This window comes from Lepisosteus platostomus, chromosome 6, assembly GCF_059453375.1.
Source record: "Lepisosteus platostomus isolate fLepPlt1 chromosome 6, fLepPlt1.hap1, whole genome shotgun sequence".
Lineage (NCBI taxonomy): Eukaryota > Metazoa > Chordata > Actinopteri > Semionotiformes > Lepisosteidae > Lepisosteus > Lepisosteus platostomus.
In genome coordinates, this window is record NC_142616.1 from 26903878 (window position 1) to 26916643 (window position 12766).

Below are 12766 nucleotides of genomic sequence, written 5' to 3' on the forward strand. Positions count from 1 at the left end.
GGGCAAGAATTTCAGTCTCTCGATGTGCAAAACTGATAGAGACATACCCCAAGCGACTTGCAGCTGTAATCGCAGCAAAAGGTGGCTCTACAAAGTATTAACGCAAGGGGGCCGAATAATTTTGCACGCCCCACTTTTCATTTTTTTATTAGTTAAAAAAGTTTCAAAAATCCAATAGATTTCGTTCCACTTCACAATTGTGTCCCACTTGTTGGTGATTCTTCACATAAAATAAAAAATTTATATCTTTATGTTTGAAGCCTGAAATGTGGCAAAAGGTTGAAAAGTTCAAGGGGGCCGAATACTTTCGCAAGGCACTGTATATATACAGTATATGCAGTATAATGTGAAGATAAAAACTTTAAAATTTAGCATTGTTAGGTCTCTCAACATGAGACTATGTAGCTAAAGGTTATGAGATAATCCCAGACACACAGTGATTTTAATCTGAAGTGTTTCATGAGAAGGAAATAAAGTTCTGAACTGCTACAGGTGGTGTTTAGCATGTAGCAACACTTCCTCTATATAATTTGCAGACATGGTTGTCCTACAGGGAACTGCACAGAGGGTTTGCTCAGCTGTGAACACTTTGGAATTCTTCTTGAAAGGATATTGTTTTGCCAATTTGTTTTTCCACCATATACAACGCACCTCGCCCCAAGCCCTCTTCCATAATTTTTAATATAATTGCGCTGAAAAATGCCACTTGCCCTTGCCAACAGACACTGCAGTTCATTTCTGGAACATGACTATATAAAACCATATTTGGCAAACACATCTGAACATATGCAAGTCTGCAAACAAAATAATGCATCTAAAAGTACATTTTATTTTGTAATTTTGATTTCTTGAGATCCAATAAAAATGTAATGGCAGGGAGACAGCTGTATAATTGTACTTCAATATCACTGCACCTACTGAAATATGTAGTTCTACATTTATTGCTTTTATTACATTTATCTAAATGGATGTATTCATGCAGGCACAGATGGATATTACAAGACCTGAGAACTGACGGGCCTAGAAAGCAGTAGATTTCCTTCCTGTAATGTAATGTAAGGCTTCTAGAATTACTCCGCAACTACGAGCACATAATTTATGTCTCAGACCCTATAATCCTATTAAGCACAACTAGGATGATTCTCTATTTGCATACATAAGCTGATTTAGAGAACTACTAACTTCAGGCTTCTTACCACTGCTGTTCTTCAGAGCAGCAGACACCTTGAATAAAATCCTCTTCAAGTTCCACAGTAGCCTGCATCTACAAAATGTACGCAGCCCCCAACCCTGTTTCTGGGTACCCTTCATTATCCATCACTCTCTAGAAACAACTACGCTTCATCAACCTGCCATGGGCAAAGACTCAAGCTCAAGCAGGAAGAAAAAAAAACTAGATCTGGAGTGTCTACTGTAGAGAAACGAGATGCTAATACACAACAATTATCCCATACTAGAGTTGTACCAGCAGGAGTCTCTTCCAGAGTAATACAGCAACTGCCCACAAGAAGAAACAATGAGGAGAGGTTAACTATATTAAAGTTTTCAAACTGCCCACTCATTCATGGATGGAAGGGATTAAAAATACTAGTGTTTTTCTTAACAGGAAAGTATGAGAAGTTTACATTTTATTTTTGGAACGCAATGTTGCAAAACCAAATCTGCTACAGCACTTAAAAAACCCCTAAATCGCCTCACAGGTATTGTTTTGCAGACCATTAAACCTTCAGAATCACTTGTAATTTTAAAGGTGGAGACTACGTATGAAAAAATACCTTTTCTTCCTGGATTCTCTGTTCAATCTGTTTGGAAGCAGCTTCGTGAGCTCTGAACAGGCTGATGGTGCTTGTCTGATCTGGATCTAGAATGTTGCCATCTTTATCTCTCACCACAAGGTCCAGATCCAGGTATCTGATCAAGAAATAGAAACAATTTCAACAAATGAACAAGATGTTGGCATGAGCATATTCTATTGGCCTGTAAATAAGGAAACACATAGGAAGGATACTCATAACATGATTTTTTTTTTAAAAGACCTAAACTCTTATGTCTTGAATTGAGTAAAAGGAACCTCAGGGAACATCCCAAATGGGAATGGCTGTATTCTGCAAATTCTTATTCACTGTTTAGCTTCAAATGTTAAAAATAAAATATAACTACTCTGTAGCACAAATGTGTTTTTTTTTTGTTGTTGTTGTCTTTTATTCATAAGCACCAAACTGGTCACTGTCAAGGTATCATAAAGAATTAAAGAAATCAGGCATAAGAGACATCACTTAGTTTTACTGCAAGGATAATTAGGATTAAGTGACAGACTATTGCAAATTAAAAGAGGTCTTTAGATAAAAGTAGTACCAGTCACAGAAGCCACAGGCAGGTAGAAGAATGTTAAGATTGCTTAACAATGTTGGGGTGTCAGATGCTATGCTTGTGGGCGGCTTTTAGGTATGGGCGAAATGGGAAGCTCCATCAGAAGGAGGGTAGCACACGGCCCTAATTTATGGGTAACAAGAGTATACCAGCTTTCTCCGCCAAACAGCACTGGCTCTGTCTTTTAATGAGTTTCTACTTTTCCTTTTCCAAAAAATCGCTTTTTTTCCCAAACAATTATCAATAAGACTGGCACATTCTACACTATCAGACTCTCAGATTAAAACTACCTTTGCTATTTCCAGACTGTTTCTTTATCTCCCTTTGAAGAAGATCCCATGAGGCAGAATACCAGAACTCCTTTAAAAAATGAAGCATATTAAAAGCGCAAATCTATATGAAGTTGACAGTAGTACTTACTTGTTACCATAATCTATTTTAGAGGTGACTTTCTGTTTCAGCTCTGTCAGTTCATCCTGTGGGAGGGTTCCAGACAGTATCTGTGATCGCCACTCTATGAGATCGTATATCATGTCTCGGACAGTATTGAACATCTCTCTTTTGTCTCCCTGTGGAAATACAAACCAAACTTCATGTAGTATGTATTACAGAATACAACAACACATGAAATTATACTCAATAACTACTGAGACAGCTTAACTCCAGACACATAAGCACTTAAAGTTTCATTAGAGTTTCAACAGAATGCAGATGTTTAAACAGAGTGAAAAATATTAATCTAATATGTTGCATTATCTGAAGAAGCAGAAGGATGTGCATGTTTGTGAGCCTCTGGATACATTTATAATGGATTATAAATCATTATGATTAAAAAATTACAAAAATAAGGATGGCAACAATGCTGTTTAAATACCCACCACATACAACTCTCTCCATATGGAAGCCCATTCCCTCAGAGTAGTGGTCACTTCCTGAACTAAAGGCAGCTCGTTAGGGATGACCGTTTCTTTTTGCCTACAAAGATTAGCAACCATTTCAAAATAAGGCAGAAATCAAAACAATAACTTTAGCATTTTGAGTTTTTTGTGCGCGACAGCATAACATTTCAAATTCATGAAAGAAAGAAACATAGAGGCTGTCACTCTTCATCTATTGACCAATAACCTCCAAATAGTCAGCTACAAAAATATACCGTATCTCCCATGTATAGACATTTCACCTTAACATCTGAATAATGTATATACTCTAAAGTACTCTAAAACACTGATATTCTTTTCTTTCCCTATTATTTATTTTTAGACATTTTCTATTTCCATTAAAAATCTCAATGTACTAGTTAGTAGTTCAAAAAAGTCTGATTTTTGAAAAGAACCTTTGAATTAACCCTGTACATTTCAGACACCATTTTATAAAGTTCACAAAAAAGACAGATATTCCTTTGAATCAGGCGGTTATGTTCTTCCCTTTCATGAGAAGACTATATCGTACAAAACTTTGCAGCAGGAAAAGCCTTGAAGGCACTAACTAAACTAAAAGCCTTCAAGACTGCTTCAAGTATAACCACACTGCACCTTAATTTTTTTTTTCAATACCAATAAGACACAATGTGCATTCCTTATGCAGGGAGCAATAATCCTTTTACAATATGTGAGCTTCCATCATGGACCATAATTACTCATCCATCAGCATGTTACTCTTATAGTACAAAGCAGACAAAGCCCTTTGCATGCAAAATGTCAGACATCATAAATACAATTTCCACAAATACTTTTGACAGTGGGCTGTGCAGTTGTAGTACTGTAGTTCATAGTGCTTCTGCCAATGCACACAACATGACAGGCCAACAAGTTATGTAAGGTACATTGAAAACTAACCCATTGCCTTCAACTGTAGCATCTTTAAGGTGTATGTAGCATGCAGGAAATATACCCTACAATAGAAACACAAAAAATTAAAATATATCCACAACAAATTAAAATCTTCCACAAAGTTGTAAATTAGGTTCCCAGCTGTTAACCATTAAAACGGCTGATTTAATTTGGCTTCACAGCCGAAACATTGTGTTTTCTCTCTTCTCTTTTCAGCATGGAATAAACCTATGACTTGTTCCTTTGCAGACTACGCATGCTGACGCAGCTACCCACCTGAACTGTTTTAATTTAATGCTTGTGACAGTAATATTACACAAATACACAGTACAACATTTAAATTTGACATTTAAATTTACATTTAATGGCAAGGAAAATCTATTGCATTACACTACAAACAGTACATTAAACACCAAGATGACATTTTTTTTTCTTGTGGAATTGGACAAAGGGTAGGGATGATTAATAATGAAATAAGCTACAGATAGACTCAAGTAATAGGTTAATTCCATGCTGAAAAGAGAAGAAAGAAAACACAAAAATTTCAGCCGTGGAGCCTTCTTCAGGTGTATAGATAGATTCTGTTTCCATGTATGTGTAAGATGCCTTTGCTCTAGATTCTACTCACCTTTGTTGACTTTCTTCTTAGTCTATATCCTCTGTACCAGCCTAACAGAAAAAAATTAAGATTTAATAGGTACACAGTCACTGAAATCAGCAAGGACAGAGGCAGAGCTACAGATGTGTCTCTGTTAATTAAACAACCCATAATTCAAATGGGCATTCAGAGGAAAAAAACTAAATTTTGCATACATTTGCTTTTAAAATAAAACATTCTTTTTACCTAACAGAGCCTGCAGGCTTTAGAACTTTCAGACTGGAATTTTACCAGCATCACTTTAATTGTGTTCACAACTTTTTTCTTTGTTATATTCCCATGCTAGATAAACTAATAAGTGCAAATTATAATTAAAGTTGGAGCCAACTCATTCTAAGATGTGTCTAATACATAAGTGAATCAACCCTCCAGATGTATTCATACTCTTGATCAAATAAGAATAAAAAGGTATCACAGAAATATTTACAGGTCGGATAATGCGCTTCCTTAATAAATCTTAAGACATTACAACGCATTTTCACAGAACTGCACAGGGCAGTCCTACAGTATTTGACATAAACATAAGACCTCAAAACACAAGGGTCACATTTATTTATACCCCTGTAGTGTTTAGTGAATTCCTCTGGCATGTCTCATTAGACAAGATGCCTCCCGTACCACGCAATGAATTTGGGACACTTCTGAGGACAGATTATTGAGCATTCCTCCAGGCAGAATTGCTCAAAGTCTGCCAGACCCTTTGGTTTCTATTTGTGAAGTGTCTTCTTGAGTTCAAACTACAAATGTTCAATTGGACTGAGGTCTGCAGATTGAGATTAAGAACATTCGTTTGTCAATTTAGAATCATGTTTTGGATCATTGTTGTGCTGGAATGTCCATTTCTGGCCCCAAGCTTGACCTTCCTGAGAGAGGGAACCAGGTTGTCCAAAATGTTATGGTACATGTGGGAGTTCAAGATTCCTCTGTCCCAAGAAGGGCTCCAAGACCCACAGCGGCAAAACCAACCCAAAACACAGTAACTGTGAGGATGGGTGTTTTCTCAATAAAGCTTCACCATTTTTTAAAGAAAACATAACACAATTGAGCATGTCCAGAAAAGTCAATTTTCCTTTCTACTGGCCAATGGTCATTCAGATGTTTCAATTAATCTGAGTTGCTTCTTTTTGTGGTTCACACTCAGAAGAGGCTTCTTCCTTGCAATCAGGTGACATTAAGATGGTCGTTTTCAAGACTGTGTGTCCCAAAAATGACTGTGTTTGGAGATCCCCACGTGTTTCCTTTGGAAGATTCCCCTGGAACTTGTTTCACAGGCCTTTTAGGCAAGATACACATGTGCCCTTTCCCTGACTGGGTTGCCCCTATACCACCAGCCAAAAAATAACAATGGATAGATACTATAGTGGAAATAGGTACATTTAGCTTTTAATGCGTTCTTTTATAGTCTAGCCCCAACTGGAGGCTGCTGACCATTTGCTTACAGGTTCCATAGACCTTCACTATAGAGATGCATGCTATTGCTGAATGTATTCCATGCGTTACCTCCTTTTACACTGTGGGGAAAAAAGGAAACCTTCAGGGGCCTTTGCTTCCATGGTACTTCCAAAGAGCAGAATATTCTTGTTGATTTGCTTTTGTTGGATTTTATTGAAAGTATTATTTAGAGGTGTGGATAGATATGACCCTTGAGTTTTCTGGAATTCCCTTATGACAAATGGCTTTACACAGTGCAATTCTATTGCAACTACAGTATAGCTTTTTTTTTTTAGAATTTCCTTAAGAAAGAAATATCCAATCAATAACTCATTCTGTTATATTATAACTTTTCTTTTGTTCCTTTGCATTGGGGGTATAAATACTGTAAATCTGGTGGGCATTCTTTTTCTGGGTTTAACAAAACAGAATTTAATCATTGTGAAATTGTAGTAAGAAACAAATACAGATATCAGCATATTGGAGTCTCAGTCGCATTCAGATGAAAAACAGTAATACCCCGAGAATTACTTGCAAAATTCTCATTACATTGTAAATGTTACAACTTACCCACACCATCATCAGCTCAGCACTGAGCTTCTATCTACTCACCTTCATAAGTTTCCAATATATGTACTGTGTCTCCAATTTGTAAAGACAGCTCTTCTCCTCCTCTGGCGTCATAATTATAGATTGCTAGGGAGAAAAAAAGCAATAAGAGTAAAGTGATTTTAGATATGAGGAAAAAGGCAATCAGCTCCCCAGGCTGTGGTGGGTACAGCTTCATCCAAAGGTTTGGAACGCACTGCACTCAAGGCCATGTCCCCCCAGCTTCAAACCCAATCACTAATTGTTTTGCCATTATCCCGGCACCCCTATTTACATAAGTCAAACTAATTTGTATCAAACGTAAGCTGTGCAAATAATCCTTGTGAGAAGAACGCTTATTTGTAACAGCAAAAGAGAGTTGATTAGCTAGGCTCTGTGTCAGCCAAGGATTACACAGCAAGGGAAAGGTTTTGTTTGGTCTTAATCAGCCCTTTCACCAAGCAATTAACAAAGGGGCCATTTTGAGAAAACACTGTAGAAGCCTTGGAGAAAAGGAGCGGAATTTAAAGGTGAAAAAAAAGGTCTCTACAGCCTATTACTGGCACAGTGCTTTAAAATATATTTAAAGAACTGACATCAGATCATATACGGACTTAAGGACTTTATTTTCCTTAGATGACAGTCGCAACATTTTTCTGTTTCCTGCTGCAGCAGCAACGGTTAAACTCCTGAACACCAGGTATCAAGGCAAAGTTTACTTCCTCATGCTGTAGGAATGCAATACCTACTCCCTCTGGAATTCTGCTTACTTTTTTCAACGCAGCTCCAGGCAGAGGTGGCTGTGGTGTTTCATGCTTCAATTGAATCAGTAAGAAACGATAGACAAAAAGTGAGACTAATATCTTAATGTGGCACGGTTTCTATTCCAAAGTGCCTTAGCCTATATGAATACTTGCAACTAGCTGTTTCCACCAGGTTCATTGTCGCTGTCCCTTTTAATAAAACATCAGCACTTTAATGTAAATGTTTCCTTAAACGTCTGACAGTTGTTTCTGGGTTCATTCTAGCAGCATGGAGTACTAGTTAGAGCTCTGGACCTGCAACTGTATTGTCTATCAAATCCCTAATGGGGCACTGCAGTTGTATCCTTCAGCATGATACTGCAATCACATTGCTCCTATAAACTCAGCTGCTGAAATATGAAACTAATTTAGACAAAATCATTAGACATATTAATATGAGTTGGTTCAGTACTTCACTCATACAAATTATATCAGTGCATGTTTTCAACAAAAAGGATGGTCTTTAAATGTGCTTTTTTCTACATCAGTCAAGGAGGGTTTCCCACAGGAAAAAGCTCAGACCAGGTGGCAACCTCAGGCACATGACAATTAATGTTAGACCCCCAGCTACCTGACAACTAGATTACTGTACTAGCTTGTCCACTGACTAGCTATCTTATTATTGTAACTAAACAACATTGTCATGAACAATATGATATTTGACCACAACAACTCGTTTGATTATACAAGACTCACTGAGGATGCAGGCTACCCATAATGCTGCCCAAGAAGAGCTTTGTGCTTTGAACACATTGCTACTATTTATCTTCTGTGTGCATTACGCCATCATTGTGTTCTTATTGTTATTAAGGCACTGTTTATTATGTTGTGCTCATTGAGGCTATAAGTGTTTTTTTTTCCCCACTTAGAAAATTAAGTGACTTCCTATCCCTTTATGATTAGTTAGAAATGATGCATGTTCTTCTACATCAATTACTAACAAAGCTCTCAAAGGTCCAAAATATCAATGCATGAGATTTCCCATCGCAAACTGAAATTACACACTATTTGTATTGATAGTTTTTTTTGTGTATATAAACACAAAATGTATATAAACAGACTACAACTTCAAAGATTTCATGTTCATTACTTCATTTTTTAATCACCCTAGACCTGATTCAAATGCATGACACTTTCAGACCAAGTTGTGAAACCATGACTTTTGATCACAATGTGTGAGACTTGTGAGATATGCGATAATGTATCATCGTGGCTGCTGGCTAGCAAATGATCTTGTGGTGCATTATTACGAAACAGTATTCTGGAGTACATCTTGTTGGTATTCACACAAAGTGTATGTTTGGACAAGCAGCACTATGCTTTACAACTGCCGGAAACCATGGCTAAGGAATGAAAACATTTGATATTGCCTATTGCAGTCGACAGATGATGACAGATGACTCATGACTGAAATCAGACATATCTGAATATCCCATTTTACAGAGACAGGGCTGTTGTTTATTTACAAGAAACATAACATTTAAAATGAATTGTACATGTTTACATGTATGTTAAATAGCAAATATTTAGCAAAACTGGCACAGTGCAGAACTAAAAGTGATTACAAGAACTTGACTATCAATGTATTTTATAATATCTTGTGTTTTTTTTCTGCTGGCATTGCAATCTTTAGTATTCCACTTCTACTCCTGAAACACAGTACACTCACCAAGAGCTGGAATGAATTTCAATTGTGTACACATCAGGGTAAAATCAATGTCATTGGCTAATTATTATCAAACATTTGTCATGTTGACACTTTAAAGCTCTCCAATCATGATTCTTCCCAGAGTTCAATGTGTCAAAAACATGCCATAAAATATAAATAAATCCCTTCCCCTAACACAAAAAACAAATAGCATCAGTGCTGATATTGTCTACTTTCAATACATGTTCTTGTTTTATCTGGATCTTGCTTGTGCCTAGTAATTTATTAACTGATCATTGTTTCTTAGCTGTTAAATAAACATTGGCAACCTTGTTACTACTTTAGATATAGGTAAAGCCTATGGCAAAACAGAAAATGTGTAACTACCACCAAAAAAGCTTTCTGCAAGCATATTGTGGAACTTTGAACTTGACAAACTAATAAAAAAATGTCAGTGGGTCTCCCTGCACAAGGTGACAGTATAAACTTTAACACTGCACAGTGGGAAACGCCTGCAGGAACCTACGGCACAGGCAGAAGTCACATGTGAAGGTTCAGTGCAATCATTTTTATTAGCAACAGATTAAAAACAGTATTCCAGCACGAGTCAAGACCATGGACAGCATCAATACCCACAGACAAGCTCACAGATGAAGCACACCGGGAAGGACACCAAACATAAAAACAGAACCTAGGAGCATTCAACAGGCATCAAGGTGTCAAAGTTTCACCACGGGGTGATGTTTGGTTTAACTGAAAGCAAAGATGAAGATCACCAGCATATAAAAAAAGCACCTGAATAGACTTTAGATAGGAACTACAGAGCACAGAACAGCAGCAGACTGACAAACATGAATAAAAGCCCACTGTGTGAAAGACGGGGCTCCCAAATTCTGATTAAACACTTGGATGACAGTCCAATTAAAATGTCCCTTTACCACTCTATGTTATTCCATAACACAACCTTTTTTATAGTGCTGCATTTTTCATTACACCCATCAAAAAGAAGTTTCCATTTAAATTATTCAATGATGAACTGACAGGAAATCTCTCGAGACTGGGGGGGGCGAAAAAAGCACTGTATAAACGCATAGCTGGGATCTAAGATCACATTTTTGCAACTCCAATGTATTTGTACTGCAGTCACAGCATTTGCTTTTTATTTTAGCTGGAACACCCACTGTTCTGCAGCTGAAATTAGCAGACATACACCATGACATCTGCACTCATGATTTAATAATTACCCAGCTAAATACAGTTCATTTATTGATTCACTTAATAAACGTGTTTAGCATATCAGGGCAGGTAACAGGCAAGGTTAGCAGGAAACTCAAGGGAGCCTTCTTGAGTGACAATCCATTTAAATATCAATCTGTCATTTTTCAACGGTAATAATCATTATACTGTAAAAGTAGCGCAGACAATCAAATTAAACTGTGTGTGCAATATGCATACGGTATTTTTATTTCATTTTTTTTAATCTGGCAAAGGAATTCAATGACTGTTTGCTGGCCATAACATCCTAATATATTCTACCTGGATTATTTTTCCTCGAAGGCCTGCGTGTAGGTGATGGATAAAGTCATCTGCAGGTTTAACAGCATGAGTCACGCACCTCTCTTAATTATACACAACGGATATTACCTATTTAAGGTCTTCCAGGACAATGTTTAGTTCCTTCCTTTTATATTGTAACAGGGCTTCCCAACTAAGTGACTCCGACTTGTGATTCAAATTTAAATCCCCATTTGTATCTACCTCTTCCTGTAGAATTATCCATACTTCTGTTTTTCACTACCAGAGTGCTAAAAAGTGTTTTCAGTTTTATGTACTATAAAAAAAAGCTCCAGGCAAGCATGGAAGGAGGTGTCTTAAACAAGAGTGCTAAAGGTCCTCATGTGCTGGCCTTTTCAACCTGGGGTTCACACGCACACTTCCAGCTTGGGAACAGAAGCCTCCACACCTGTCCAGCTCACCTGTCCAATGTGACACTCACATTAGAACACATGGTGGTAGCCACTAAGCCAACATTGAGATTTCGGGTTCTTTTGACACCATCGCTGAATTCCAGATTCCTTCTGCTCCAGGGAATGTGGGGGAAAAAATAAACGATCTTGCACAGAGCAAACCTAGCTTGCATCTCCTTGCCACTACCTTCCTCCTCAAAGAAAAAAAAAACCTGTAATCACACAGGGAAAGATCAAACCACATTATGCCTCATTTCAGATTCTGTGTTTGACCCAGGATAAGAACTCTAGAGTGAAAGAGATGTGTGAGACCATGAGATAAATCTCAGCCCAGATCTGAGATTAGTGTAAGGCACACAGGGCAAGTCAAACCCGAGCCACTCATCCCAGCCATGGAAAGACAAGTGAGGGTGAAGCTTTGGTGAGGCTTCAAAAAGCTTCCATGCACCTGATAAAATTGCCTATGTGTTTGCATGACATCAGCATGCATTTCCCAGAACTCATCTTGGAATAAACTGATAGAACACATACATTTTGGGCCAAGGGGGATTCATTCACAATGAACAACCGCTACACATGTTGCTTAAATGTGTTTTGAGAGGTTTTTTATTTTACAAAGAATAAATTTTACTAAAGAGGGGTGAACACAGGAAAATCAGCTGAATTACGAATTGTCCCTCTAATAGGACACTTTTTGTTCAAAAAAAGGATTAGCCTTCCTTAGAACTCACAAAAGAATGAAAAGGGGTAAATAAAAGCCAAACAAATTTTGTTTGGGGAAAAAATTAACTTGTATTTTTATAAGTTTCATGTTACAGAGAACTACTAGAAAATGAAAAGTAACATTTGACAGTTATTTTTAAGGGGATAATGTTTTTGAATCCTTTCATCGCACATTAATTTAACATAGATCCTCTTATTATGTGCACTATTTCTGCATTCTGCTTTTCTAGCAGTGTATTACGAATATCCAGTTCACATTTACAGGATACGTAAGCAGCACATAACATAGCATTACTATAACAAAGGTAAAAGCACATGAAAAACATATTATAAACGCTCATTTCCTATTAAACCAATCAGAAGGAAAAATATTATTAGCATCAGCTTTTTTATAGACTGTCTATTCACATTGCATTAAACAGTTTGGGAAATGCTTCCCTACATTTTTACACCTAAGGCACAATCGTATATTCAATGTGATCAATGGACATAATCAATTAAATTCATCGCACAATTGGCTGTGACTAAAAGCAGTGGGTCAGACTGCTTTCAAAGGCCCTTGACACAAGAGTAAAAACTATCCAGAAAATGAAAATAAAAAAACTCATAAAATTCCACTCAAAAATTTCACCTTTTTAGTTTTCACTTGCTATCCATTAACTGTGCAAAAAAAGCATGAAAATGCATTGACTCCTGTCAGAATATTTAGCCCTGCGTGCTAATGAGGGATAACTACTTGAATGTACTGT

General features: G+C 37.1%; 1 protein-coding gene across 4 annotated transcripts in view; it reads right to left on the reverse strand.

The window, feature by feature from the left end:
• The window catches only part of dock1 (dedicator of cytokinesis 1), a 309108-nt gene that overhangs the window by 274036 nt on the left and 22306 nt on the right, over positions 1-12766 (reverse strand). For all 4 annotated transcript variants that reach the window (XM_088635091.1, XM_088635093.1, XM_088635092.1 and 1 more), the window contains exons 2-7: positions 6901-6984; positions 4828-4868; positions 4206-4261; positions 3249-3345; positions 2791-2939; positions 1776-1911 (exon numbers count right to left, since the gene is read on the reverse strand). In XM_088635091.1, the coding sequence (XP_088491217.1) occupies positions 1776-1911; positions 2791-2939; positions 3249-3345; positions 4206-4261; positions 4828-4868; positions 6901-6984 (563 nt within the window). The remainder of the gene's footprint in view (positions 1-1775; positions 1912-2790; positions 2940-3248; positions 3346-4205; positions 4262-4827; positions 4869-6900; positions 6985-12766) is intronic.